This window comes from Pseudorca crassidens, chromosome 2 (genome assembly GCF_039906515.1).
Source record: "Pseudorca crassidens isolate mPseCra1 chromosome 2, mPseCra1.hap1, whole genome shotgun sequence".
NCBI classification, from domain to species: Eukaryota; Metazoa; Chordata; class Mammalia; order Artiodactyla; family Delphinidae; genus Pseudorca; species Pseudorca crassidens.
Genome location: NC_090297.1, coordinates 96,566,341 through 96,594,335, shown reverse-complemented (window position 1 = coordinate 96,594,335; position 27,995 = coordinate 96,566,341). Strand labels below are relative to the sequence as shown.

General features: G+C 39.3%; 1 protein-coding gene and 1 long non-coding RNA gene across 11 annotated transcripts in view; one reads left to right on the top strand and one right to left on the bottom strand.

The window, feature by feature from the left end:
* LOC137219116 (uncharacterized) overlaps positions 1-8,926 on the bottom strand; it is a 36,051-nt gene extending 27,125 nt beyond the window's left edge. For 3 of the 6 annotated variants that reach the window (XR_010940983.1, XR_010940984.1, XR_010940982.1), the window contains exon 1: positions 1-420. This is a non-coding gene — a long non-coding RNA (uncharacterized lncRNA). Of the gene's footprint in view, positions 7,174-7,886 lie in introns of those variants that run through there. The other 3 variants (XR_010940979.1, XR_010940980.1, XR_010940981.1) reach the window with 3 other exon arrangements.
* On the top strand, positions 586-26,417 carry SLC16A4 (solute carrier family 16 member 4). Of its 5 annotated transcripts, none has more exons than XM_067727205.1 (10): positions 586-725; positions 1,935-2,053; positions 6,305-6,437; positions 7,163-7,306; positions 7,484-7,645; positions 8,922-9,437; positions 11,347-11,558; positions 12,630-12,723; positions 22,200-22,436; positions 26,156-26,417. In XM_067727205.1, exons 2-9 carry the CDS (start codon positions 1,967-1,969, stop codon positions 22,358-22,360), a joined length of 1,509 nt encoding a protein of 502 aa, XP_067583306.1. In that variant the 5' UTR covers positions 586-725; positions 1,935-1,966; the 3' UTR covers positions 22,361-22,436; positions 26,156-26,417. The 5 variants fall into 5 exon arrangements, with proteins under 5 accessions (XP_067583306.1, XP_067583309.1, XP_067583311.1 ...); XM_067727206.1 differs by lacking the exon at positions 586-725 and adding an exon at positions 2,697-2,839 and having other exon boundaries at positions 1,929-2,053; XM_067727208.1 differs by lacking the exon at positions 7,163-7,306.
* The last annotated feature ends 1,578 nt before the right edge of the window (positions 26,418-27,995 follow it).

Genomic DNA, 27,995 nt, shown 5'->3' with positions numbered 1-27,995 from the left:
CCACACCTCCAGAGGCAGCTAGAAACCAGCAAGCCAAGGGGCTCAGCAGATACCTATCTCTGGCTGCTCGGGGTCTCCTTCCTTTGTTCCCTCTTCTGACACCAGAACTGTTAAAAGACAAACTGAGGAATATTAAAAATTTTAAGAGTTTGTTTGAACAAAAATGGATTCAAACCGGGCAGTGTCAAACTGGAAGATGTTAGGAGCGCTCCACCAACGGGAGCTCAGGGAGAGGCTTTTATAGAGAGGGCAGAAGCGAAGCAAGGAAGTCATTAATGGGCCACAGCTTAATTCCTGACTGGCTGTTTGTGACTGGTCATCCTTAGGTTTCCATTTCATAACCCTGTTTTGATTTTGGTTTGCTAACATAGGCCAACTTGGCATTAGAGCCACCTTAGTGCGACGGCCTCCAGGTTTAATCAGCAACAGTTACCCAAAGGATTTTCTACTTGGTTTACTCTGATGCTTGCTTTTGGGTGGAGGGAGGGCCTAGGATGATGTCAAATTACAGTCTTTCCTCCTCCCCTCAGGAAGTAAAGTCCACTGGCAGGAGTGCCTAAATTGGCTCTAACCCTGGGCTCTCACAATGCTTGCTTGTTTTCACAGGGCAGAAGAATGAAACGCCTTAGAAAAAGAGCAACATTCTGGAAAATTGTATAGTTTCTTTTTCTTCCCAGATTGTCTCAAGTCTGTGGAGGATTCCCTTGCTACACACCACATCAAAGGTAGGATGAAAATGGGACTGTGTGTTGGGGTTGGTCCTCTATAGTGTTTTGAACAACCGGCATCTCTCCCTGCGCGGCCTGCTCACCAGACAGACGGCCATACCACACGCCATGCCGGCAGATTCTCCTTCCCAGGAAGAAAGAGCCTGCCTGCCTACCTGCTGGTGGCAAATAAAGAATGCCGCCCTCTCTCTCAGAGTATGTACATTTTCTCTTTGCTTTTCCTCTCTCTATATATTTATTTTACTGAACCACTTGTGAGAAGGTAGCAGACTCTATGACACTTCACTCCTGAGCTTCTTAGCACACGCCTCCTAAGAACAAGCACATTCTTCGGCAGAACCACGAGACCACCATCACCCCTAAGAGATCTAACCTGGTCTGCTACACAGTCCTCATTCCAATTTCCCCAACGCAGCTCCTAAAGTCCTTTCCAACTTTTTTCTGGCCTGGGATCCATTCGAGGAACATGTTGTTGTCATGTCTATTTAGTCCATTAGAATATTTTCATTTTAGCAAGTGCTGTGAAAGGGAATTTCCAAACCTGAAGTTCCCCATCCCTTTTTTATCTCTCTAAAGTCAAGAGCTTACCCAGAGGATGGTGCACAGTTTGCCCTAGGATTTGGTTTGCAGACCTGGGGGGAGAATAGTGCAAGGAATGGCCACTCCACAATCAGTGAGGTCAGGCTTTGCGATCAACTCCTTTGCTATTCCTGCCTGAAGTGAACTGAGTGGTCATCTTTCAGAGGCCATTCAAACTGGTGGAAGAGAGATTTATGTTGTGGCTTTGATGTCCCTCACATCACAGCCTTTTGTTATCTTTTTCTCATTTCTCCCATGGTTCTGCCTGGATCATGATTATGGAATAAACGAGGATAAGGGGACAGTCTAGTGGGGCAGACTTTATATGTAACTAAGGACATACTCCAAGAGAACTGTCAGCTCCCTGTGGACTTCCAGGGGAAGCCAGGCAGCAGACCTCCACAAACATCCCCCAAATGGTACAAAGCCCTGCTTGTATTTTTGAGGTTGAGATCAGAGAGTCTATAAACTCCAGAGAGTCTGTAAACTTTAGAAATGAGGAGAAATCATCTAGTTTCAGAGGTGGGCTGAAAAAAAATTACAGTACAAGTGGTTTTATGCCACAGAGGAAATAAAAGTTAAGATCATTTTGTCGACTGAGTCAACTCTGTCTTGGATTCGTCACAGGAATCTTCTGCATTTAAAACAAACGAAGCATCATGCTGAAGAGGGAGGGGAAGGTCCGACCCTACACGAAAACCCTGGATGGAGGTTGGGGATGGATGGTTGTGTTTCATTTCTTCCTGGTAAGAATTTACTTTCCCCTTTGCTACTGCCTGAAAGAAGGCTCCCTGAGAAAGGCTCAGAGCAGACTAAGATCACTTATGAAATCCTTGACATTTGAATGGAAAGGGGGTTAGAGCAAGGCCAGGAACTGCCAATGAACCCAAGAGAAAGTTGAAAATGTCCTCCTTGAGTGAAAGCAGAAGCATTCCATCCTGTCTCCCACCCCTCCTTAAACCTACAGAGTGCTCCAGTTACCATCAGCAGCTCTGCCCTCGCTGCATGGCAATTAGGATTTGGGGACAATCGTACATTTAACCATCCCAGAAGTAGCACTGGAAACCACTAAAAAGTGCTTTTGCAGGGGTGGGTGGGGAGGGGGTTCCCCAGCTCAGCCCAGCATAGACGTAACCCTGCTGGAAGCATCCTCCGTCTCTCCTAGGGGGCAGGGACTTTTCTTCTGTTCTGCCTGCTGTCCACTTCCCAACCCATCCCCGCCAACCATAACTTATGCTAGAGTTAGGCCCAATGTATATTTCTGACATGTCTGGAAAGGGAGAGAATGATGTGGATTCTGAAACTGGAGCCTGATTTTTCTCCTTCATCCATAAGCAGCTGGACTCCGCACTCTGTTTTTTAATTAACTTCTTTCCTTCCTCCTCCCAGAAGCTCTTGGGGTCGTTATGTGAGGCAGTGGTGATGTGACTCAGCATGCTTATTCTGATGGGACTGGTGAATCCCATCACAGCTATATCCCAAACCACCCTGAGAATGGCACCAGCTCCCCAATTCCTCTTAAGTGTTCCCAAGTAAGTTAACTTTGAGATGTATTCACAAAGACACCCTTCCCTCCTGATCCTCCTCCCCAGCCCAGCCCTACAGTAAGAAGCTCCCAGGGAAGGGAGTGCAGGTCCTGGTGACTACTAACTACCCTGAAGCCCACAATGTGGAAATACCACACCTCCTCCCTTATGACAGAGAAGGGGAAAGGAGGGCAAGAAGTCCTCAGCCAGGATATACATAATACAAAACTCCGAACCACAGGACTATTTGTTAAACATTAGCTTCATTACCAAAGAATGTGGAATCTTTTTTTTCCTCCCAGAAGTGTTACTAAAAAGGAAACTAAGGACACCCTAGGTCTGAGAGCCTTCCTGTGACTGGGCCACCTCCCCACATCACAGGCTTTGCAGACCTGGCATTGTTGGTGAGGATCTCTAATTCTCCCACCTTTCTCCCCAATAACTCCTTTTCCTGTATTATCCTCTGAGGATAGGAAGTTATTTGATCAATTTAGTTGCTGGTAAGAAAAGCTGTCTAACAACCAGATTAATAAACAATGTCCCACTTTTTTGGGTGTGATGCTACTTATAAAAGCACACACACAAAAAAAACATTTTGGGTCCTCAAAATGTTAACAGTTAACTCAGGCCAATCACCCACAGTGGTAATGTGGGTACTTAAGATGACGATGCTTTTGTGTCTGCATAAGTTACAAGTCTACTTTTCTATAATAGATGAGCTCCTGAAAAGATGAGTGAAAAACCCAATAACAACATGTTCTTCAGGAGCTCTCTACTTTTTTTAAAAAAATGACTCATATTCTAACTTACCATACTTTATAACTACATATTTGCATGATTGTTTTCTGTATTCAGCCTGTGTCCCAGGACTGAATGTTCCATGAGCACAGGGGCCAAGTCTGTTTGCTCACCACTGTAAGCCCTAGTAAATAGCCTGGAACACAGTAGGCACTCAATATATACCTGTTGACAGATGGGAGGATGGATGGATGGATGACGGGGTAAGCCCATGTACAGTGTCTGATGTGGACTCTGGAACAGGACTGAAACCCATCAACCTTGGTCCAAAACACGAGATGAAATAGTATAATATAGATTTATCTAGTCTGCTTAGTTAACTAAGGGAATATCTGGACCTTGGGGAAAAGATTTTTAATAGCTCTGAGTCAAAACAGAAACAAAGTTGGAAGGTTACAAGTTAAGGGAGGGAGGCAGGGTGGCTAAAAAGGCTATGTCCTTGGCCTTCTTGATATACACAGTGGTAGGCACAGACCCAGTTATTAGAGACAAGTCATATCCACTTACAGCTGCTATGCCCAGACACCAGGGAAAGACCAGAGAGGAAAGGTACTAAATTGGGGGGACCAGTAGCTAGCCAAACTCAGATGGCTAAGAACATAGAGGCCAGCATCGTGTAGATGCCCGCACAGAACCCATGTCCACAGAAAAAGAGGAAGGGTAATTTTACAGAATGATGCCTCATTGTCACATTCCCTGCTCATGAGAGGAGGCAATCACCGCCCTGTATTTTAAACTGAAAGAAACAAGTCTGGGTCATTTAAGGTTCATGTATATTCTCTAGCCTCATTTCCTGATAGGGGTGCGTTTAAGGCACGTTATGATTACAAAGTGCTTGATAAAATGCTTTTTCCATTTTTGAATATATAGCCCTGGTGTCCATAGCATTGTTCACTCTAAATAAGGAAAGTCTTGTAGCTTCTATCAAATCAGAATGGGAAAAAGTACATTAAGGGACTTCCTCCTCACCACCCCATCTTTTGCAACCTTGGAGCACCACCACTGATTCCTAGTCCCTTATTCCAAACAAGAAATAATACTTGTCTGAAGTAAGAGTCTAGCAGAGAGGTTGGAGGGGAAGGCCTTGGTTATTTTATTCAGTAGGTAGAGGCTGAGGGAAGGAGGTTCCTAAGTGGAGGTAGGTCTCTGATTTGGGTGAGTGGGTGGATGGTACTAATCAAGAGAAATGAAAAGGAAGAGTAGGCATGGGATAAGAGAAAGATGAGTTTAGTTTTGGATAAGTTAACCTGAGTTAGAAAGATATGGTAGACATTAGTATGAGTCTCGAGCTCTTGGGAGAGCAGAATGGTTACACAAGATAACAAAAACATAGTTAATAGTTTGAGTATTAAGTGCTAAGTATTACTTTACCAGAATTTTCTCAGTCTTCACAGTACTATGAGCTAGGTGACATTTACTTTTCCTCTACTTTATAAAAGAGGAAGCTTAACTTCCGTAGTTTGCCCAAGGTCACACCCCTAATAGGAAGCAGAGCCAGGATTCTGGCCGTGGCAGGCTGACTGCAGATGGAACACAGTATTCACAACTACACCATGAGTTCAAGGGTGGTAATTAAAACCTTGAGACTGAATGGTTGTCTATGGGGCAGGTATAAAATGAGATGACTGCAGAACCACAGGGGGAAATATTCACCAGGTGAACAGAGTAAGAATCAGTGAAAAGGAACCCAGGATCTGTGGTCCTTCCACAATGCATAGCCAGCTTGACAGCAGAGAAAGTGGCCTTGAAACACCAAGGCCACTGAAAAAAAGGAAAGGAAAGGGGCCACTAAGAAGCCCCTGGAGACAAGAGTGAGTACATGTGGCTCCTGGGCTTTGACTGACTGCAGAGCCTGGCTAGGCCTCCCTTCTAGTTCCCCTCAGACCCTTGCTCCTCACTGCCCCCCTTCTAATCAGAATTCCAAGAAACAAATGCTGGTACTCCACTGAAAGAAAACCTCAAAAGAGGCGCTCCGCCTAGTGGAAGGAATGAGGGTGGTGCGGGCAAAAGGGTTAGATGGGACAGAAAAAAAGGGTGGGGGCACATGACCCAACCGTAAGGTGACCATACATCCTCATTACCCTTGCTGTCCAGGCATCAATTAATAGCACTACTTTTCACTCTCAAAGAGCTTCAGCTGGGTGATAAATTATTATGGTTGCCGTATTTATATACCAGGTGAGGGAGGGTACTCAGCTCAAAAGCAGAGTTAAAGCAAAGCTAACCTAAGGACTGACAGAACAATTCTTTTGGATCAACACACATCTCTCACAAAGGTAACTGGAATTAGCTGTTTTTAACAGATGCTACTGTAACAGGATGGTATAGTGGTTGGTCTGGAGTCAGTCTATCTGGGTTCAAGTCTTAGCTCCAGCATCCCCAACTTGAGCAACTTTTAAGCTAAATCTCAATTTTCTGAATTTCTAATACAATATTGACACACCTATTCCATGCCTTTGTAATGAGAATTAAATGAGATGCCTTCATGTAAAGTGATTAGACACTCTAAGTGGACAACCCGCCCCTAAAATTTAAAATGTTACAAAGAGGAACTGGCAAACAAACTGGTAAAATACAGGTTACACAGAGAATCAGAGCCTCCAGCAGTTCCAACCTCCCCTGTAATGGCTTACTCACCACCTGACTTGGACTCTTTGGTCTGCTTTGATTTAGGTAAATGTATTCGTGATGGGGATGACCAAGACTTTTGCAATTTTCTTTGTGGTTTTTCAAGAAGAGTTTGAAGGCACCTCAGAGCAAACTGGTTGGATTGGATCCATCATGTCATCGCTTCGTTTTTCTGCAGGTATAAAGCCATCAATAAGCTTGCTGTCCAAGGAAAAGGACCACCAAAGGGCAATTCCAAGAAGACTCACCTGTCAGTCAATCAAGACTGAAGCTTTGCTAAAACTCAGGTTCATTTATCAACATGTAAAGCTGAGAAAAGGACTTGCAGTGTTTAGCCTCCGCTTGACTTGGAAAAACTAGACAAATTAGTGCTTAAACAAAGAAAGGTGAAGAATCCAACTATTTAATTCCATGATTCAATTTTCATGCCTTGTTTCTTTCAACAGTGTCTTAATATAGGTCCAGTGAGCCAGTCTCTCAACTGGAATGTCGACCATAAAGCTCTGACCATAAAGCTCTAAAAGACAGAACCAATTCCTCTTCCTTTAGTTCTAGTTGGAGCTAGAACATGGTGTAGATAAATAATTGAACTTTGTTCTAGTCATAGGTCACTAGAGGCAACCTTTTTTTGCAGAGGTTTCATAATGCATTTTCAGCAAGCTTCCTTTCCAAACCTGCTTATTTACAATTTTTTCTTTAAAACAAACAAAAATCAACAAAACTTCTTCCTAAAAGCAAAATAGTGTGGGGCTGGGAATATTAAGAAACTCAATACAGACACCTTTTTGAAGGATACACAAATGTAGAGTCCTCTTATTTCCCTTCAGTTGCCCATTTAAACTGCACACCAGAAGACAAGGGATGCCAGAGCACATTTAACTAGCATTTGTTTCTTTTCCCAAGGTCCCCTAGTTGCTGTTACTTGTGACATAATTGGAGAGAAAACTGCCTCCATTCTTGGGGCTTTCCTTGTTACTGGTGGATATCTGATCAGCAGCTGGGCTACAAGCATTCCCTTTCTTTGTGTGACTATGGGATTTTTACCTGGTGAGTCCATTGTAAAAGTTAAGACTTAAAAAAAAAAATGGAACCAGGAACCTTCCCTTTTACTCTCCATGAGTTCAAAAGACCTACTTATATTATCTCAGGTCCAGGAGAATATCTTGTCCAGTACCAAGCCACTTAATGTGAAAGTGATTCCAAGCTATTATGTTTTTCTTTTAGGTTTGGGTTCTGCTTTCTTGTACCAAGTCGCTGCTGTGGTCACTACCAAATACTTCAAAAAACGACTAGCTCTTTCTACAGCTATTGCCCGTTCAGGGATGGGACTGACATTTCTGTTAGCGCCTTTTACAAAAGTCCTGATAGATCTATATGACTGGACAGGTGAGTCATTCTAAGTTTCTGAACCATCAACTCTGTAAGATTTAATGTTGAGCCCTCTCTATGATGACTACAGAGGAAGTGAGCATGATTCTAAAGTAAAGTATTCTTCCTTGGAGAATATATGGCAAAAGAGACTCTGAACTACTTGCAGGCTTTGCCCGCCATGCAGGCAACTCAGAGTTCACCATAGAGTTCAAGTCTGAGGGGATGGAGGGCAATCTATGCGGCTGGGGAAACACACCTTTGCAGGGAAAGCGGTACTCCTGCGGAAACAAGGATCCTCTACTCAAAGCATTCTCTTCAAATTTTCTCTTTAAGAAAAAAATCTGCATTTAAAAAAGTCTCCTCCATCAGATTCACTAAAATAGACGGAAAAAAACTGAGTGAAAAGAGGATTATGTTCCTTAATACTTAATCTTTTATATACTGTCAACTATAAATTTTCACGAATAAAAACCATTCACTCCACAATTTTCTTCATACCTGAGATAAAACATTTGGATTAAAATAACCTCAAAGTATTGGGGAAAAAAATCTATGTATATGTACATATATGTGAATATATAAGCCTATTCCTATCTACAGAGCAGTTTTGTTGAACTTTTCCTTTCCTGATTAAAAAAACCACCAGTAGTCTCATGGTGAACAAGACCAGCTGACAAATCCGTAAGACAGGATAGCAGAACCTACAGTTAATTCTATCTCTAGAAGCAACACACCCAAGTCACAGCTTTGGTCAGGACATGCTGAAGTCAAGCAACTACTCAGCTTCAAAGGCAACACTGGCATGTCTTCTTTCTAGGACATTTAAAACATCACGGGATGACAGGCTATCTCCTCTTCTAAGGCAGTTTCCAAATGATTCCCGTTACCTAATTCTGTATTTTCTGTACCTAAATCTACACCCTCCCTTCAGGATATTTAAAACACACTGTAATTTTCTAACATTTGAAATGACTTCCCCCCACCCCAAACCATTTTTTTCCTTTAGCACAAATAACTCTCCTTCCATGCCCCCTAGTGGCACAGCTTTCCCCTTTTCTATCTGCAAGGACTCCGTTTTCACAAGGATACAGCAGTGTGTACGGCTAACAGTTAAGTCAATGGATTTAAATGCTTTCAGCTAAATACAAGGACAAAGCAGTGTTTTCAGGAATTACTGCACTATGACTGAATATTTAGTGGTGGGGCCTCTTCTGAGCCTAAGCATACAGAGTATTGTGAAATGAGAGAGGTAATTTTTAGCTTAACTTCTCAATTTCTCTCTCCTGTTTAGGTGCCCTTATATTATTTGGAGCAATCACATTGCATTTGGTGCCTTCTAGTATGCTCTTGAGACCCACCCATATCAAAAGCGAGAGCAATTCCGATATTAAAGATAAAAGTAGCAGTTTTTCTGCAAGTGGTCCAGAGGCAGCATGTGGGACAGAAACATCATGCCGCAATGAGATACAAGAGTCTGCCATCAGGGACAATACTATGCAGGATGGACAACCTGGTATAAGTTTAACAGTCTCACAAAATCAAAATGAAGAGTTCAACAATGAACCTAACAGGAACAGACTCTTCCAAAAAACTAATGATGAAAGTTATGGGAATAAGACTATTTTGTGGAGCTGCAAACAAAAACTCTTTGATTTTTCTCTTCTTAAGAATCCTTTTTTCTACATATTTACGTGGTCTTTTCTCCTCAGTCAGTTGGCATATTTCATCCCTACCTTTCACCTGGTAGCCAGAGCCAAAACACTGGGGATTAATATCATGGACGCCTCCTACCTCGTTTCTGTAGCTGGTAAGAAAGTCTACTTCAACCTCACCCTCAAAAGGAGAAATGAACTTAATTTCACAAAAATTTATTAAATTTAATTTTTAAAAAGCTTAAGAGTAATATTTTTTTTAAAAAAAAGAGTTGTGGGAAGGCCAGAAAAGCAAGTTTTTTGAGGCTGGTGGGAGCAGCAGGACTTTCCCTCCAACCTGTCACTGCATCTTGCACACAGGCTCTTCCCTACCAGACAGCGGACCCCAAAGCAAGTCTTATTTTCATATGTCAGTATCTAAGTATTTGTTGGATACCGAACTTTAGAAAGCTGGTTCTCAGTGACAACAGCCATTTTAGCAAGCAAAAACAATCCTAGGTAGGCTGTACAGTGCAGTGGTTGAAAGGATTGGTTCTGGAGCTAGACTTTCCAGGTTCAAGTTTTTGCAGTGTATGACAGTGTGACCTTGGGCAAGATACTTGCCTTCTCTGTGTCTCAATTTCCTTGTAATATATGAATAATAGCATCTACTCTCAGAAGGTTATTAGGATTAAGCAAGTAATGCATGTAGAGTTCAGAATAGTACATGAACTACTGTAAGCATTCAATAATGTTCTAGTAGTATTCGTAGCTAAGAATTTTCCCCCCTTTAACTCAAAGTAAGAGGATAAGATAAATAAGCATACTAAGGCTAGTCATTAATAGGTAGGCTGCCATTTAGAATGAAAAAAAAAATCATTTTAGTTGAGTACTTATAAAAATGTATGGAAACAGAATGCTTGATCTAGAAGATATGGATTCTTTCAACTGACAAAATAGGGAGTCTAAAAAAATGAAAATGAATGAAATGGAACTGGTTTGCTCTATCTGGAAATTCTCAGTAGCTCAACATTAACTTTTCTCTTGCTAATTTCTGGAAAAGCCTATTTACCAAGCCCTTGCAAAACTGACTGCACCCCATTTCCAACTGCTTCAGTCAAATAAAACTTGTGTACACAAGAAAAAGATACATAGCTAAACTGACTTTTTTTCCACTAAAGTGTCTGGTAGTATCAATTTAGATCAGATTAGGGCTTTACAGCAGGACCAAAGAACATAATAAAGTTTCAATATGTATCCTAGAAATAACTGTAAAAATATAGAGATGGCAGTATGAATTTTTAATTCCTTTTTGTGGAGCAATTTATGTTTGAACCACAGGAGAATTTTAAGTATAAAACAACTGCAGCTCATGCTCCTCTTGGTGAAAATCTCTTTCAGTATTTAACTGCTATATTAACATATAATAGGATAAAGGATAAGAATGTTCTGTTATCATAAAACTAAGTGAAAAATGTTATTCTTAAATTTTATTCAAGTTACACCATAGTTCCAGTGTTCAAGAGATGATGTCCCATTTCCAGACTTTCTACATATTTTCAAGTTAAACATAATAGCCTTTGGAGAAGGACTTAATTACCAAAACCTCATACAATTATAAGTCTCAACATCTGTTTTTTTTCTTCACCATAAGACTTTATTATTTATACTCCAGTCGTCCACCATATGACTTCCCCAGGACACTAACCTGTGGGTTTACTAATCTTCAAGAAATCTCACTTCCTCACCACTTCAAGGGAGGCCTACTGAGCCCAGCGTTCTCTATAACCTGGTATTCCCAGTTTGGTGGTATGAGTTTCCCAAACACAGTGAGAAAAAATACCTGGTGAGTCCTCTACCCAACTCTGAAGGAGTCTTTCTGGTATTTTATTGATGTGTCTGGAATAGGTAAGTAAATGACAGAATCTATTGATAGACAAATGGAACCGTTTTTTTTTCTCTTATGTCCCAGCCTCAGGATGAAGTCATATTACTTAGGAAAAGATGCCTTATGCATTTACAGTTTTCAAAGGGGCTAGGAAAATGGAATTAGGATTTCATAAGACCTTTTCAATATTGTTCCAGGTATCATTGAGACAGTCAGTCAGATTATCTCCGGATGGGTTGCTGATCAAAACTGGATCAAGAAGTATCATTACCACAAGTCTTACCTCATCCTCTGCGGCATCACTAACCTGCTTGCTCCTTTTGCCACCACATTTCCACTACTTATGACCTATACCATCTTCTTTGCCATTTTCTCCGGTGGTTACCTGGCATTGATACTTCCTGTACTGGTGAGTAGACGTACTCATTAATGTTCTTACACCATTTAGTAAAAGTGTTAACAATCACCTCCTCAAAAGAGAAAACATATTTTGTATTAATTTTATAATTAAAAACATACTCAGAAACCTTGTAGCTATATCTTATCCAGCTATTCATCTCACCTTGGGGGGGTGGGGCCGGGGGGGGTGAGAGGACTATCCCCCCGTGGGACGTGGGACAGGAAAGAAGAGCAAAATAGGGATCAGAAGGATTCCATTTTGCTTATCAGTCTCCCAGGTTAGACTTCTGTTCACTTCTTTCCTTCAGGTCCAGACATTTCTTTGGTTCTAAGACACATCTTGGAAGAGTTCCTTAAAAGAAAAAAGGGCTTCCTGACCAGCACTGGCTTCTCTTTTGTAGAGAGAAGTTCTGTATACTTTAATAAGGACATTGTGTTTTTAACTCCTCTCCATCTTTACCCCAAATTGACATAAAGTCCTAGACCTGAACGGAACTGAGTTATACAAATACTTCTGGGTTTTTCTTGGAACCCCATGGGTTCTTAGAACTAGGTACCCAGTGTGCTGCAACAGAATCCCCCGGAATCTTCTGACCTGATATCAATATTAGCATAAGTGCTGCAGGATCTTATATGAGGCTTAAGCAAAAATCAAACTTTCTAAAGCTGAAATCAACTCCTGTGATATCTGATTTCTTATAAACCAATGGTTGGTATTCAGCCATAGGTGGATTCAATAATACCACTGTCAGCTCCAACTGTAAATACCATTTCCTAACAGAGAAGAGCAGTGAGGTTCAGGGGAAAAAAGTATCCCTGAACCAATTAAAAGATTTTTAAAAAGAAACAAAAACCAACGTTCCTTACTAATAAAATGAAAACACTGTCTGCCTACTGAAATTACTATTCCTTATCTGCCTCAGCTCTTTCATAATGTCAGGGTAAAATGCCATCCAAATCACCTCAGAAGTCAACTGTTCACAGTTTCAGATGACATACACAGTATTTGCCCCTCTGTAGGCAAAGGTCTCCACAGAATTTCACCCTCAATATGGCTAACATTGGATTCTAATCCCTGCAGGTTGATCTGTCTGGGAATTCTATGGTACACAGGTTCTTGGGGCTTGCCAGTTTCTTTGCTGGGATGGCTGTCCTTTCTGGACCACCTTTAGCAGGTAACAGCTTACCCACATTCTGAGTAAACTTGAAAAGCAATGAAACAAAATGCTGATCCATGATTAATGGTAACACGTAATGACGTTATCAGGTTAAAAGAAACTGATGATTATCTCTGCTGTTCCTATACCAACGCTCACAACTCCATCACTAATCCAGGAGAATCTCAGGGTTAATTCAACAGATGTGCACTAGGCAGATTCTTACATTCTCTTGGGAGTCTTAGAGCAGGGATTGTGTGTATATCTACTTCTCTGGGGAGACAATCCAGAGTTTTATCAGATGCCCAAAGACCTATGATGGTTAAAAACAAAAACAAACAAAAGCTGTCTTGGATTAAGGCCAGAATCTGTGGAGAGGATATGTGGGGCCACTGGAGAACATTAAATACAAGTAGAGTAAAACTTGGGGGAGTTCTGTTTTTAAGTCAACTTTAAGACTGAAGCATTGTTTTACATTCACTTTTTACCTATTGGGACATTTTGTGCTTGCTGAACATTTAATCTAAGACTATTAAAAGACTGCCTACTCACACAAATTTCTTTAGGAAACAGACTTAAGCTTTAGTATCTTACACTATAGGTTCTCAATATAGTTGAATTACAAATTAGTACAGCATTTCCAATCATCCACAAAAAGGAATTCAGCCTAAAACTTACTTCTGCTTCCCTCAGTCCTGAAGACAGAAAAAGGGTCTGATCTTGTCCCACTATCATTTTTTTAAACTAAGTTTTATAATGACATTAGATTTACACCTCTATGAACTTAAGACTTAAAGGCACATATCAAAAGTATAGAAACTTAATAAAAGAAATTATTACTGAAGGTAAAACAATGTACCACTATCTGAGTTTCAATTTAGGTATACCTATCTAAAGGAAAAAATTACACAAATACACAACTAAGTCCTTATTTGCATTTATGAACACACCTCTTCCCATGAGCTCTAACTCAGCCAATACTTCGTAACTGGAAAACAGGCTAGAATTTTATAGCCCAGAATTGTTATACAGGGAGTGGTAAAAGACCAAGCACCAGAGGTGGCTAGCAGAGCTACTCTATGGCTAGTATCCAGGTCAGTGAAATACAGAGTTCAAATATAGTTTGCTGATGATTTTTTTTCAATTTTGACCCTTCTTCACTGGCTGTCCTAATGATGCCTTGGAACTTTTCAAGCCTATTAGGCCAAAAGTGTAGGGAAGTAACAAATACCAGGGCACAGAATATCTTATTCAAATGACGAAGGCAAATAACAAAACTACAACATGTTTAGAGATACATGTTTTTGTATACATTTAAAAATATTTAAAGAGTTCAATGTATGAGAAGACAAAGCAAGTTTTGTGAGGAGTATTACTTAAAAGGAAAAAGCTATAGATGTATGTGTGGGTCTTGAAACCAATTTGTTGGTCATGATCTTTAAAATTTTTTTTTTTTTAATAAAAAAGGACCACGAGCAGATTAGAAATCAGAGTGCATCACTTTATTGTGAAACTTATTTCACACGCACACACACCTATGTAACAGAAAACATATGTGATGTAAAACACATTTCTTACTATTAGTGAGTCAAAAAAAAAAAAGTTACAAGCCTTTTATTACCCAATATCCATGATTCCCTAGCACTGTATGTGAGGATAAAGACAGAGCTCATGGTAGAATTTTTACCTGCTAACTCTGAAAATGTTATTTAGGCAATCATAAATTTTTTAAGTTCTACAAAAAAGTCAAAGGAAGTGATAAGGCTATTGCTGAAAGCTTAAGTACAGGTTTTTAGTCTGGGAGTTGCTCAGAGTATCTTAAACAAGATTATGATAATAATATATAATTCAGTTAAGTTTCCTGCTCTGTACCACGGTTTCTCATTGACTACAATGTAGTGCTAGGCTTCTTGCTGAAGGGAGACTTCGGGAGAGCCCTTGCTGTAGGTCCTTGCTCTGTGAAGTGACAAGAGGGTTTTACAAAGGCCATTAGATTTGTTCCTAACTTCTGACTCCAGCAGCAACTACTAAAGAACATCAGAAATACTGAGCTACAGATCCACTCAACCCTCAACTGGTACAGGCAAGTTACGTTACTGTCTTTAGCTTTAACTAAATCAAAAGGCTTACTGGTTATAAAATATTAAATTCTAAACCAAACTTAGATCTTCCGAACTGTATGAGATCCTCATTTTTTACTTACCTAGACTTGTTATTACCAAATTACAAAAGGTGAAATTCCTATAAAAGATTACAGGCATTTAAAATAAGGAATCTAGCAAACAGTAAAATGTTTCACAATAATCCTCAGTCAAAAGACTAGTTAAAAATGGTACATGAATAATAATTTTCTCCTTCCTGTATGGAAATAAAGAAGAAAAACAAGTTAGTTCTATACAGCATATTTTAAAAATTCAAGGAAAGGGGAATATAAAGCACAGGAAACCCAAGGAATCATATAACCGAGATTTTTTAAAGTTACTTTTTTCTTTAAAAAAACGTAAATAGAGCATACGGGCAAGAAAATTATTTATACATCTTTTGTAATGGTGATTATGATAAGAAATACAGTGGCAACAAAATTCTCCATCAGATCTTGGTTAAAATTGACAGGCATTGAAATAAATAATAGTTTAAAAATTATCCCCCACCACTCCCCACAAGTGACCACCCTGCCCGCTCCACCCCACAGCTCTCCCTATTCCTGCCAATACTCAGCAACAAATTCAATTTTAGTTAATAATATGGCCTGCTTCAGACTGGACCAGTTTCAGGGTTTTTCTAGTTTCCTGACCTAGGTGGTCAGTAGACCCAAGGGTAGACCAAATGTCACTGTTCATCCAAACCCAAATGCTGTTTTTTGCTGGTAGATGGCATCCAGAACTATACACTGACACCAAGATGGAAGCCTTGGGAAGGTTGTGGAAAAATAAAAAGTATTAATATTTTTAAAACTTAATATACATTTCTAATAGACCCCTGTTAACAAAAGTACACCTGCAGAAAGCAATCTAAATACAAAAATAGTGCCTTTGGCAAAAAAAACAAGTATACAGTCGTATTCTCCCATGTACAAGACAGCTATAAGTTACTTATGTTAAATTCCTAGTCCTGTACCTGAGGTATTTGACATATGAGCTCAAAATGCTAAGGGCTGTTCAGTTTCATTTAAAAATAAAACCACTTGGGCTTCCCTGGTGGCACAGTGGTTGAGAGTCCGCCTGCCGATGCAGCGGACACGGGTTCGTGCCCCGGTCCGGGAAGATCCCACATGCCACGGAGCGGCTGGGCCCGTGAGCCACGGCCGCTGAGCCTGCGCGTCTGGAGCCTGTGCTCCGCAACGGGAGGGGCCACAACAGTGAGAGGCCCACGTACCGCAAACAAACAAACAAATAAATAAACAAATAAAAATAAAACCACCAACAGCCCATATCAGCTGCCTATAAAACAAAACCACCGAATGTAGTTCCTCTCTCTTCCACATACACCCCCCTTTCCCAACTGATGAGTGCATATATTATGCTAATATTTATTTTAATATAAAAAATTTAAATCACAAATCTCTGAAAACTCCCTTAAAATGCCATAAATAATTTTGTTTTTGTTTTCACCACCAAAAATTTATTTTCCATCCATACAGGTGATTTCCCTTATCCATTTAGCCCTCCCTCCTGCCCCTTCCCCTCTGATAACAACTACCCTATTCTCTGTATCTACATGTCTGTTTGGTTTGGTTTGTTCATTTATTTTGTTTTTGTTTGGTTCACAAATAATTATTTGATTGTAACTCAGTATTCATTCAATAATTATTAAGCAACTTATTAGCACAGAACTCTACTAGCTGCCACATGGACAAAGAGAAGACAAAATTATTTGTTCAATGTTCTTTCATACCTTATTGGATCATGGTATAGCATTCACTCTGTCAGCCACATACACTGCTTAACATTAGGACTTAGTCTAAAATGTCTAAAACTGAGAATTGTTAGAACCTGCATTCTTCTTCCACTTCATTAATTGAAAATTCGGTTGAGCCACTGTAACCCATGTCTCCATTTTCTTACCTTTAAATGAAGGCACCCTAAGCTTTGGTATAATAAAAATGACCTTAAAATATAGTAAAGCTTCACTCAATCAAGCAGATATTTCACAAAAATAATTTTTTTCAATAAATTCAAGGAGAGTTGTTTCTAATGCCAAATAATTATAAGTTGATTGTACTCCAGAATAAGCTAAAGGTAACTAGTTCCTAAAGAAGTACATCTCTCTCTTGTTATTATTATTATTATTTTTTTTTTTTTTTTTTTCCGGTACGCGGGCCTCTCACTGTTGTGGCCTCTCCCGTTGCGGAGCACAGGCTCTGGACGCGCAGGCTCAGCGGCCATGGCTCACGGGCCCAGCCGCTCTGCGGCATGTAGGATCTTCCCAGACCGGGGCATGAACCCACGTCCCCTGCATCGGCAGGCAGACTCTCAACCACTGCGCCACCAGGGAAGCCCTCTTGCTATTATTATTCAACCTCACAATTCATCAGAAACACCATGGGGCAAAACTGGTAATTTTGCATTAACTTTTTCCGAGTTTTTTTCTTTTTTATAAATTTATTTATGTAGTTTTATTTATTTTTGGCTGAGTGGGGTCTTCATTGCTGCACATGGGCTTTCTCTAGTTGCAGCAAGCAGGGGCTACTCTTAGTTGCAGTGCGTGGGTTTCTCATTCTCTTATTGCGGAGCATGGGCTCTGGGCACGCGGGCTTCAGTATTTGTGGCATGCGGGCACAGTAGTTGCGGCGCATGGGCTTAGTTGCTCCGCGGCATGAGGGATCTTCCAGGACCAGGGCTCGAACCCATGTCCCCTGCATTGGCAGGCGGATTCTTAACCACTGCGCCACCAGGGAAGTCCTGCATTAACTCTTCATCTGCGTTTTTACAAGAAAAGACAATGGCTAAAATGGAAATTCATCCATCTAAGCTTGTCTCTCTGTCCCATGAACACAGACAAGTTCATCTCCTCATGAAATGACAGGTCATTTCCTATCTCTATTACATCCTCATTTCAGATACAATGTTAAACAGATATTCCACCCAGTCCTCACTCCACCTTTTATCAACCATGCCCTCTAGAGTTTTATCAGTCATCTTGGCCTATCAGTTGAGAATTTCTCTACGGCCTGAAATTTTATTTGGAAAACAAACACACAAGCAACTCAACCTTTTGGTCTGCTATAAATCCATTTTGGAGATTGGGGATACGGGGGACAAGAAGGCAGAACAAAGTTCTCTGTCCTTTAAATCCTGAGAAATATATTATACCCTGAAGAGGCAAAAGGAAACAATGTAAATCATTTCTTTATCCAGTGGTTATTTTCCCCATAAGCAACAAAACCTACAGAATTTTACTTTGATACAGCATTCCTAGGATTAATGAATCCCTACAAAAGCATCAAAAATAAATTCCAAATAGCTCTCTATTGTGGTTTAAAAAGGAGAAGGGGGAGGTAGTCCTTTCCTTGCAAGGCCAAGGAATCAAGTTTCAAAATCCTAACACAGACCACAATCCTCTTAATAAAACTTACAACACAGAGCCAATACTTATAGCACTACCAGTAAATCTTATGGCAAATTTCTATCATGAGGCCTTTAGAGAGCTCCTGTCTTAAAAGGCACTGAGGTTTATATTTGCTAAACCATGTTTCCCAAGATTTTTCCCTTCATGGTACATACAGGAAATATTTGTACAGCACACCCTAAGTAAAATGACAAGGCTGCTAACAGCCAGTGGGCAGCTCTAGTGACCCCAAGAATGTGAGAAGTTCATTGTCTCTGCACACCTTGGAAGTCTGCCACTATTCTACAGCCGAACAGCTAGAAGCTCTGGTTCAACACCGGCCAGTCACTTACAGAATCCTCAACAACTAATTTGAACTACCATCAAGGAACTTTGGAATTAACGGCCTTCTAGGGGTATTTCAAATCTTAACAAGATGACCAATAATAAACTTACAGTAGTAATCCTATTGAAAAGGATTCATAAATCAGCTAAAAATCAACTTCTAAGATATCAGATATGAATACTTTTTAGACAAGATGTTAAACTCATTTTTAAACGTGTATGGCTTAACCCATAAAATGATATAGAGTATCGTTTTTAAAATGTTGACATTTAAAAAAATGAATTTAGATTCTATATTAAACATCAAACTTAAAAGATTATTCCAATCCCTTTTTTGTTGACTGTAAGAAAACTGGTTTGCAAAACTGTTTAAGGAAGCTGAGGCCTATCTTCTTAGTTGTTTTAAATTATCACAGGAAACATTATTAGATATTCCTACCCAGAACAAGGGTTACAGCCATAAAGAAGTAATTTGGACAACAACTTTATTGTATGTAAGAATCAACTGGGTGCCACCTAGGAGGAAGTACGCTTAGGAAGCCAATGAATTTGCACAATTAACATGCATCTTAAGTGAATCTGATGCAGGTAGTCTGGAGACACCAAGGAAATGCTTAGAGGGGACTTCAGCTTAGGAAGTCTGCACCAGTAGGCAGCGTACTCCTCAGAATGCTGGCTACATACAGTATTCCTTAGCATGGAGTGGAGGCTCAGATCCATTGCACGCTTTCCTGGACTGTGGCTAGTATTCTCTGCCACTCACAATGCTTTTGCTATGACCACAAAGAAACCCAGTCTTTTGAATGTCAACTTATGCGTGTATTTCCATTTGAAAATGATTAGAATGCAGTGGTTTCTGAACTACCAACAATAACCCTGAAACTGTTTAGGGTTGAAAGTGCATTTGTATACATCTATTTCGTGCTATTATAAAAAAAGTACAAAGACCTAATAAAATCAGATCAAATATACAGTCTTCTTTTTTTTTTTTTTGGCTGCACCACGTGGCGTGTAGGATCTTAGCTCCCTGACCAGGGATCGAACCCGCGTTCCGTGCAGTGGAAGTGAGGAGTCCTAACGACAGGACTGCCAGCCAATTCCCTATACAGTCTTATTTTACTTTCAATGGTGGGGAAAGGCTAATTATTCCAACCAAACAGAGATGTTTGGTTAAAGCAGCAAAGCTATGAATTTAACTTACCTAGTAGCCACTTAAATTTAAGCTTGATTATGAAGCTAATATTTTCATAGGACAATTAATTAATAATAGTACACTATAGTCCTGCATCTTATATTTCACCTCATATTTGCTATTATAAATAACATCTTAAAACTAAATACTCAACTGCACATTATTATCGTATGGAATGGCAATTAGATCTTAGAGACAGAATTTTAAAATATACTAATCTCTCAATAATCAAGCATGAATGGGAGAAACAGATTTAAAACAAATTATTTCATTAAACTTTGCATTGGTTATTCCCTGGCAGTCCAGTGGTTAGGACTCAGCGCTCTCACTGCCAGGGGCCCAGGTACAATCCCTGGTTGGGGAACTAAGATTCTGCAAGCTGTGCGACACGACATACATACATACATACATACATACATACATGCATACATAAATAAATAAATAAAAACTTTGCATGGAAATACATGGAAACAGTTCTAAAGCATGCTAAGGAATTCCCTGCCCTGGTAAGAAAATACACTAAATATATCTCAATCTTTCACATTTCAGAAACAACATTCTGACTTTAAATGTATGTGAAATGAAAGGCTTATAAGCAGTTTTCTCTTAAACTGTTTTAGTCCCTCCAGGATTTATAAAACAACTCAGTTTCACTATTTTTAGCTTTACCCTCCTGACCTTTCAGCAGCACTATCTACCTCCCTCTCCAAGAATTTGTAGTCTTTTCCTAGAGTGTTACTTCAAATACCCCTGTCTTACAATTCACAGGTTATATATAAACTGGTAAATTGCTATACTAAGGGACGAAGGCAAGAATGACAAAGGATAAGAGGGGGTGCTGCTGCTTTCCACAGTTCCTCCTTCATAGAAATTTCTAGAAAAACTGACAGATTGGTCAACCGTTTCTTAGATATCTAAAGGTCAATCAACATAATACAAAGACTTGTCCCAGTCGGTTTCACTATTTTGCTTAACTCCAAGAAACATTTAATTGAGGTCACTGATCAAACAGTAAAAGCAAGTTAAAGTTAGCTGAATTTAAATAAAACATTCCATTCATTCATTACATTAAGAAAAGGAAACAAAAAGCTAATGAAGCAAACAAACAAAAATTGAAAGTCTCTATCACAGCCAAGTGAGAGAATAAAAAGGAGAGGAGATAGAGACACACAATCAGACAAAAAAAAAAAAAAAAGGGTATACTCTACACATCCAGTGAGAAATCATGTTCCAAGACATAAGTGAAAATCAAAAGGTACAATGTAAGCTCCATGCAGACAGATATTTTCATCCATTTTTGTCCATGGGTTTATTCCTAGTAACCAGAACTGTGCTGGCATAGAGTACCAAAATTTTTTGAATAAATGATCAGAATAACATCCTTGACTTAAGGTTTTTCAAGATTTTAAATATAAAAACTTATAAAAGTCATATTGTAAGTTTGCATCTACAAACATAATATGCATACAATAATCTAGAAAAGACTGTGACTCCCCGAGAGGTCCTGAGCCCTTTTTAGGGAGCCTGAGGTCAAAACTATTTTCATAATAATATTGAGACATTATTTGCCTTTTTCACAGGGTTGACTTTTGCAATAACGTATAAACATTGGTGCCTTGCACAAATATTCTTTGCCACCACAAACTCACACTTTTTTTTAAAAAAAGCGTTTCACCTAAGAAGTTCTAGTATGTGCCATTAGCCAAATGATTTTGAGGACCCTCCCAATTCTTGCTTTTAAAAGAGCACTTTGAGATTTCAGGGGGAATTATCGTCATTGTTTAACCCACTTGGCCAAGTAAGTCAGTTCCTTTTCATTTGTTCTCATAACCTCCTGAACCATCCATCCCCTCACAGCCTTTATCTCAGGTGTAATTTATGCGGTTAATACCAAATCCCCACTAAACTATATGGTCTATGAGGGCAGGGACCATGTCTGTTTTGGCTCATTATCATATCCTCAACACCCAGCACGTTGCTGGGAACACAGTAAGAATTCAAATGTCTGTTCAGTGAAGGAAAAAAAGATAATAATCAGTTCTCACTTTTTTCTTTGGAAAATAGTAATTCACAATACTTTTCTTCATAAGAATAGTGGTCTTCTAATAAAATTCATTGTAAAATGAAATGGTACGTGTTCCTAATTTTCTCCAACTTCCATTACAAGACTGGAGATGGGCTCTGGGTTCACGATTACTTTTAACCCAACGTTTAAACCCCTAACTCAGATGGAATTGATTTAACTTCATCAATAGAAAATAAGACAGGTAAGCAGCTTGACTAACTTTCTAATGGGTCACAATACAGACTAGTAAGTACAGGAGGCTCCTTCCTTCAAGGAACGGTTCATGGCTGGGAACTACTAATGGAAAGGTTTGCATCACTAACAGAAATCCTTCCTTCCGTATAGGCTGGTTATATGATTATACCCAGACATACACCGGCTCCTTCTACCTCTCGGGCATATGCTATCTCCTCTCTTCAGTTTCCCTTTTCTTTGTACCGTTGGCTGAGAGATGGAAAAACAGTCTGACCAGAAAGAGAGAGGACTGCAAGCAAGTGAGAGCTTAACAAAACAAAGTCTAAACTAAAAGTCACTGGAAACAAAAGCATGGAAGAAAAGTACCCGCATTTGTAAACTAAGAAGGTGAACCACATAATTTTTTAAGGTTCCTTTTTGCTTTAGCACTCTGAAGAATGTCTAACTGGTGGTAAGAAAAGAGTAATAGCAACTTAAATTAAACTCCGTTAGTATTTAATCAAATAGGCTAAAATTTTAATCAGTTGAAGCAGTTACTTTAGATATTAAATGAAAATCAGAATGTGCTGTAATAATAAATTAACCAAACTCTCAGCTGTGCCATGGTAATTCAGTCGCAAAAATATGTAAAGACAGAAAACCATTTTCCTTCATATAGAGCAGTATTAAACAGAGTCATTGAACTCTGGAATGTGAATGAACATTGAAACATTGTTTAGTGACTGGAAGAGTAAACACCCCCCAAATAGTTTATCTTTGCTTCTTAACTAGAGGTAATCTTTGTTTTCTTTCATTATTTTGTTTCTTAAATTTTCTATAATAAACATGTATTGCTATGTAATAAAAAAATAAATAAGAACTGCTAAAAAAAGAAAAAACCTCACAAACAACAAACCTTTATTGCAAGATCATTTGAATAGTATTCCTACTCATCCAAACAATGTTACTTTTTCACTATATCTAATTATCTGGAATGTTCAAGCTAAATATCTAGACATATCTTCAGAACAAGTTTTATATGAAAGTTGAATAGGTGGCTCTTAACGGGAGATAAACCAAAAGATGTTTCTTAAATATGGAATAATTATGTTAACTAATTAATGTCACTTAGACTAAGCAACTACATGTGGATAGAGAGCTCTTCATTATCTGGGTGATTTTAAAAGGAAAAAAAGACCACCCTAGAGTTCTCTGCAATACCAACCTCCTCTAGAATCTCCTTCAGAATGGTCCTCAAGACTATTATTACTATTATTATTCCATCTTTCCATTCCTCTCTGCTTTGAAATATCTACTAATTCCCTATAGAGAAAAATCCTAAACTGAAAGCCTGGTTTTAGCTCCAAAATGCCACACCCTCTCACTCTCTACATGTGCCTTTGTACAAGCTGTGCCACCAGTTACAATTCCAATGGCTTGCCATTCTCCACCAGGCACGGTCTCACTTATCCTTCACAATCTGACTCACCAAAAGCCTCTGGAAAACCTCCCCCAGCATTGTCATTCTCTCCTCTGTAATCTCATCTAACTTTTTTTTTAATTAATTAATTAATTTTTGGCTGCATTGGGTCTTCATTTCTGTGCGTGGGCTTTCTCTAGCTGTGGCAAGCGGGGGCCACTCTTCATAGCGGTGTGCGGGCCTCTCACTATCGAGGCCTCTCTTGGTGTGGAGCACAAGCTCCAGACGCGCAGGCTCAGTAGTTGTGGCTCACGGGACTAGTTGCTCCACGGCCTGTGGGATCCTCCCAGACCAGGGCTCGAACCCGTGTCTCCTGCATTAGCAGGCAGATTCTCAACCACTGCGCCACCAGGGAAGCCCTAACTTTTTCTTTTTTATCTTTATTGGAGTATAACTGCTTTACAATGGTGTGTTAGTTTCTGCTCTATAACAAAGTGAATCAGTTATACATATACATATGTTCCCACATCTCTTCCCTCTTGCGTCTCTCTCCCTCCCACCCTCCCTATCCCACCCCTCCAGGCTGTCACAAAGCACCAAGCTGATCTCCCTGTGCTATGCGGCTGCTTCCCACTAGCTATCTCTTTTACGTTTGGTAGTGTATATATGTCCATGCCTCTCTCTCGCTTTGTCGCAGCTTACCCTTTCCCCATCTAACTTTTAACAGAGCACTATATATGAGCTGACATGTCAATCTTTTCCATCAGTCTGCAAGATCAACAAGATGGATCTATTTCCCAAGGGCCAGCACCAATTCTGGAACCAAATTAATCTGGGTTCAAATCTGGGTTATCTTAAAAACTGCAGTCGGTCCTATTTAAAATGTATAGGTTTTACACTTAAATGTAAATGTCTAACATTCTTTTTACATTTCAGATGTAAGACAATATGAATAGAGCAGAAACAGTACCGCCTCACACAAACAGCAAAAATAATAATAAATCCAAGCTCTGCTACCTGTTACTATGTAACCTCGTGAAAGTTAGCCTCTCTGAGTCCCAATTTCCTCCTCTGTAAAATGAGGATTCCACCAAGCTACCTCACAGCTATACTATGAGGATTAAATGAAAACATACTTGTACCAAGCAAAATACCCTTCATACACAGTAGCTGATAATTTCCTTTCTTCTTCTTTCTACATCAAAGCACAAGATTAAGAAAATCAATGATTTACTAGGAACCACTCTATCCGTCCCCCCTTCCCTCTTGAGCAATAACTGTTCTCAAAAGACGTTAACTACCTAGGGCAACTAGATTCTTTCCTCCTATGAAAGCAAACTATACATTTTAAGCAGAACCAACTACAGGGAGTTCCCTGGTGGCCTAGTGCTTAGCATTCAGGGCTTTCACTGCCATGGGCGGGGTTCAATCCCTGGTTGGGGAACTGAGATCCTGCAAGCCGCGCGGCCAAAAAAAAATAAAATAAAATAACCCACAAAACAGTAAAAGTAGAACCAACTAAAGAACTCCAAGTTGAATTCTGATTTACATAGGCTTTATGACTCTTACACAACAGGGCAGTTCTTCATCCTACTCCATGCTAACAGCCCCTCTAAACCTGGGCGGTATGGATCAAGAAAGACTGACTCCCTAGACTACAGGAAGCTAAAGACTTCATAACTAATGTATTCACTATATTAACAATTAACTTTAAATGTTCCTATTCATTTACTCCTGCCCTTGAACAATATTATAAGATGTTAACACATTTCTAAGTAACCATAATCTACAAATACTATCTCGGACAGATACAGGGTTTCAAGAAAAGCAAGAGTACACTGATTTTCTATCTCCTTCCCCCTCAAGATATCCCATGGGACAAAGAGGAAACAAAGAGGCTTAGCATGTGTCTGGAGAAGTAGGCTGGTGAAGAACTTTATTTCAACATCTAATACATACTAGTCACTGAGGCAGACACATTTTATATTTAATCTTAATTTAATATTCACAAACTTTGGAAGAAAATACTATGATGACTATTTTACAAATGAATAAACTTAAGGTCAAAGTAATTAAACACCCAGTAAGTAGAGGAGTCATAACTCAAACTCAAACTGACAAAAAACCCTACACTTTCCCCTTCAGACAACCCTGGCTGCTTAGCAGTGTCACAAGATTACGAAGCTAATTTAATTGTAAGCAGTTATCTTATAATAAATTTGTTCTAACTCAAATTGGCATAAACTTTTAATATCTAGATTGAAATGAAAATGAGGATGCAAAATACCTAAGAACCAAAACAAACAAATTAAAGCCACAAAACACATCTGCTACAATGCAATAATAATGTAGTTGTTAAAGATAATGAACTTTTTTAGGTCTTCCAATATTCACCAACCCTGACTAAAGAAGGTAATGCCTAAGTATGTGCCACTTATAATTCCTCAATACTAAAATATTAGTTGAAATGTTTATAAAGTATATAAAGTATTATCTATAAATATACATATTTAGTAGAGCATAACTTGAACATAAAAGTTCAATAATACTTTCTTCACAGTTACTTGCTGAGATATTTAAAACAATTAAGATACCATTTCTTGCTGTTCTTACTCTAAGAAAATGTCATACCACCACTGTAAAAGGAATTTTCTATATACGTTGTTCAGGAAATACTATTTCTGATACTAAAACTCTACCCACACAGAGCAACTAAGCCCGTGTGCCCCAACTACTGAGCCTGCTCTCTAGAGCCCGTGAGCCACAACTACTGAGCCCGTGCACCACAACTACTGAAGCCTGCACGCCTAGAGCCAGTGCTCCGCAACAACAGAAGCCACCGCAATGAGAAGCCCACGCACAATGAAGAGTAGCCCCGGCTTGCGGCAACTAGAGAAAGCCTGCGCGCAGCAATGAAGACCCAATACAGCCAAAAATAAATAAAATAAATAAATTTATAAATAAATAAATAAATAAAACTCCACCTTATAGTACTTTTAAGTTTTTGAAGTTCTTTCCCACCTATTACCTCATCAGCATCATGCCAATCCTATGAGGAAGATGGATAGGTATTAATATTCCTGTCTTACACCTAAGGACAAAAGCAAATTAAGACCAAGTTATTTGCCTAAAGTTACAAAGCTAGTCCTAATGGAGCCAATTCTGAAAACTAATTAACAACGCTGATTAGATCACAGCCCCTGGCTTTTCTTCTTTAATGATTTTCTAAAAGTATAATAAAAGCAACAATTACTTAAATGGACTGAAATAATTTGTGATATTTTTCAAATAATCTAGGCATATTAACATATGTGATGCTATGTTTGTTTGCAAAAAATTAGCTCCTTAGCACATAAACTTGCCTAATTGTAAAACTGGCTTTTTCCATGAGAAAAAAAAAAGCACACTGTGTATTAATATTTGATTTTAGATCTAATTTTTAAAAATCCAAACCTAGTTCCTCTGAGGACCTCATTATAAAACCAAAGCCCAATACTTATTAAAAGCCTTGAGGGTTTCTCTTAAAACAGAATCAACTTGTATACGGCTTTAAGACATATATACATAAATATTTGCCTCATTTGGCTACTCATTCACCACAAATATCTACCTAAATGTCTCACATTTATCACCCATGGTCTTAACATGGGGACACAAATGAAAAACGACAAAAGTCCTTGTAATCACCTTTAAATCGGTCAGTTTAAAATTCATGTTTTAGGGCTTCCCTGGTGGCCCAGTGGTTGAGAGTCCGCCTGCCGATGCAGGGGACACGGTCCGGGAGGATCCCACGTGCCGCGGAGCGGCTGGGCCCGTGAGCCACAGCCGCTGAGCCTGAGCGTCCAGAGCCTGTGCTCCGCAACGGGAGAGGCCACAACAGTGAGAGGTCCGCGTACCGCAAAAAATAAATAAATAAATAAATAAAATAAAATTCATGTTTTATTTCTATGAGAGGGAAGCTGGCATTACCTAGGATCACTGAGACAAATAAGACTATCATTTCTTTAAAAAGAAGAACTTACTCTCTGGTACATTCCAACAGAAGCTAACATAACGTAAAAATCTACTTCTATCCAAAACGATGATCAGTAACAACCTAGTGACATTGTTTCAGGCATGCAGAGAATAAGACAGGGTGACCAACTGTCTGGCTTGCCTGGAAATCAGTGAGTTCCTGCGACCTATGACTCTCCGTTTTAAAAGCAGGACAAGCTGGCCACCCTTACTAAGGAGTAAAGACACATCTGGATGTCTGGATACTTGACAGCAGGCAGCTAGAGACTAAAGTTTTTTCTGTCCACATTTACCAACAGTCACAAATTCAATTTATTTTTACATCATTCAAGCTCCAGTGAACACATAGAAACAAAGAGGATACACAGTAGTACTTAAGGAAGGGAGGCATACAGTTTTAATGAAAATCCACTTTCAGGCATTAACTGACCAAGGACTTGTGAAGTGAAATTTTAAAAACTGAATTAACTTTCCCTATTGAAAAATTTCCAACTTTCGCTTTTACACTATTTTTACAAAACTAACAATTTGGG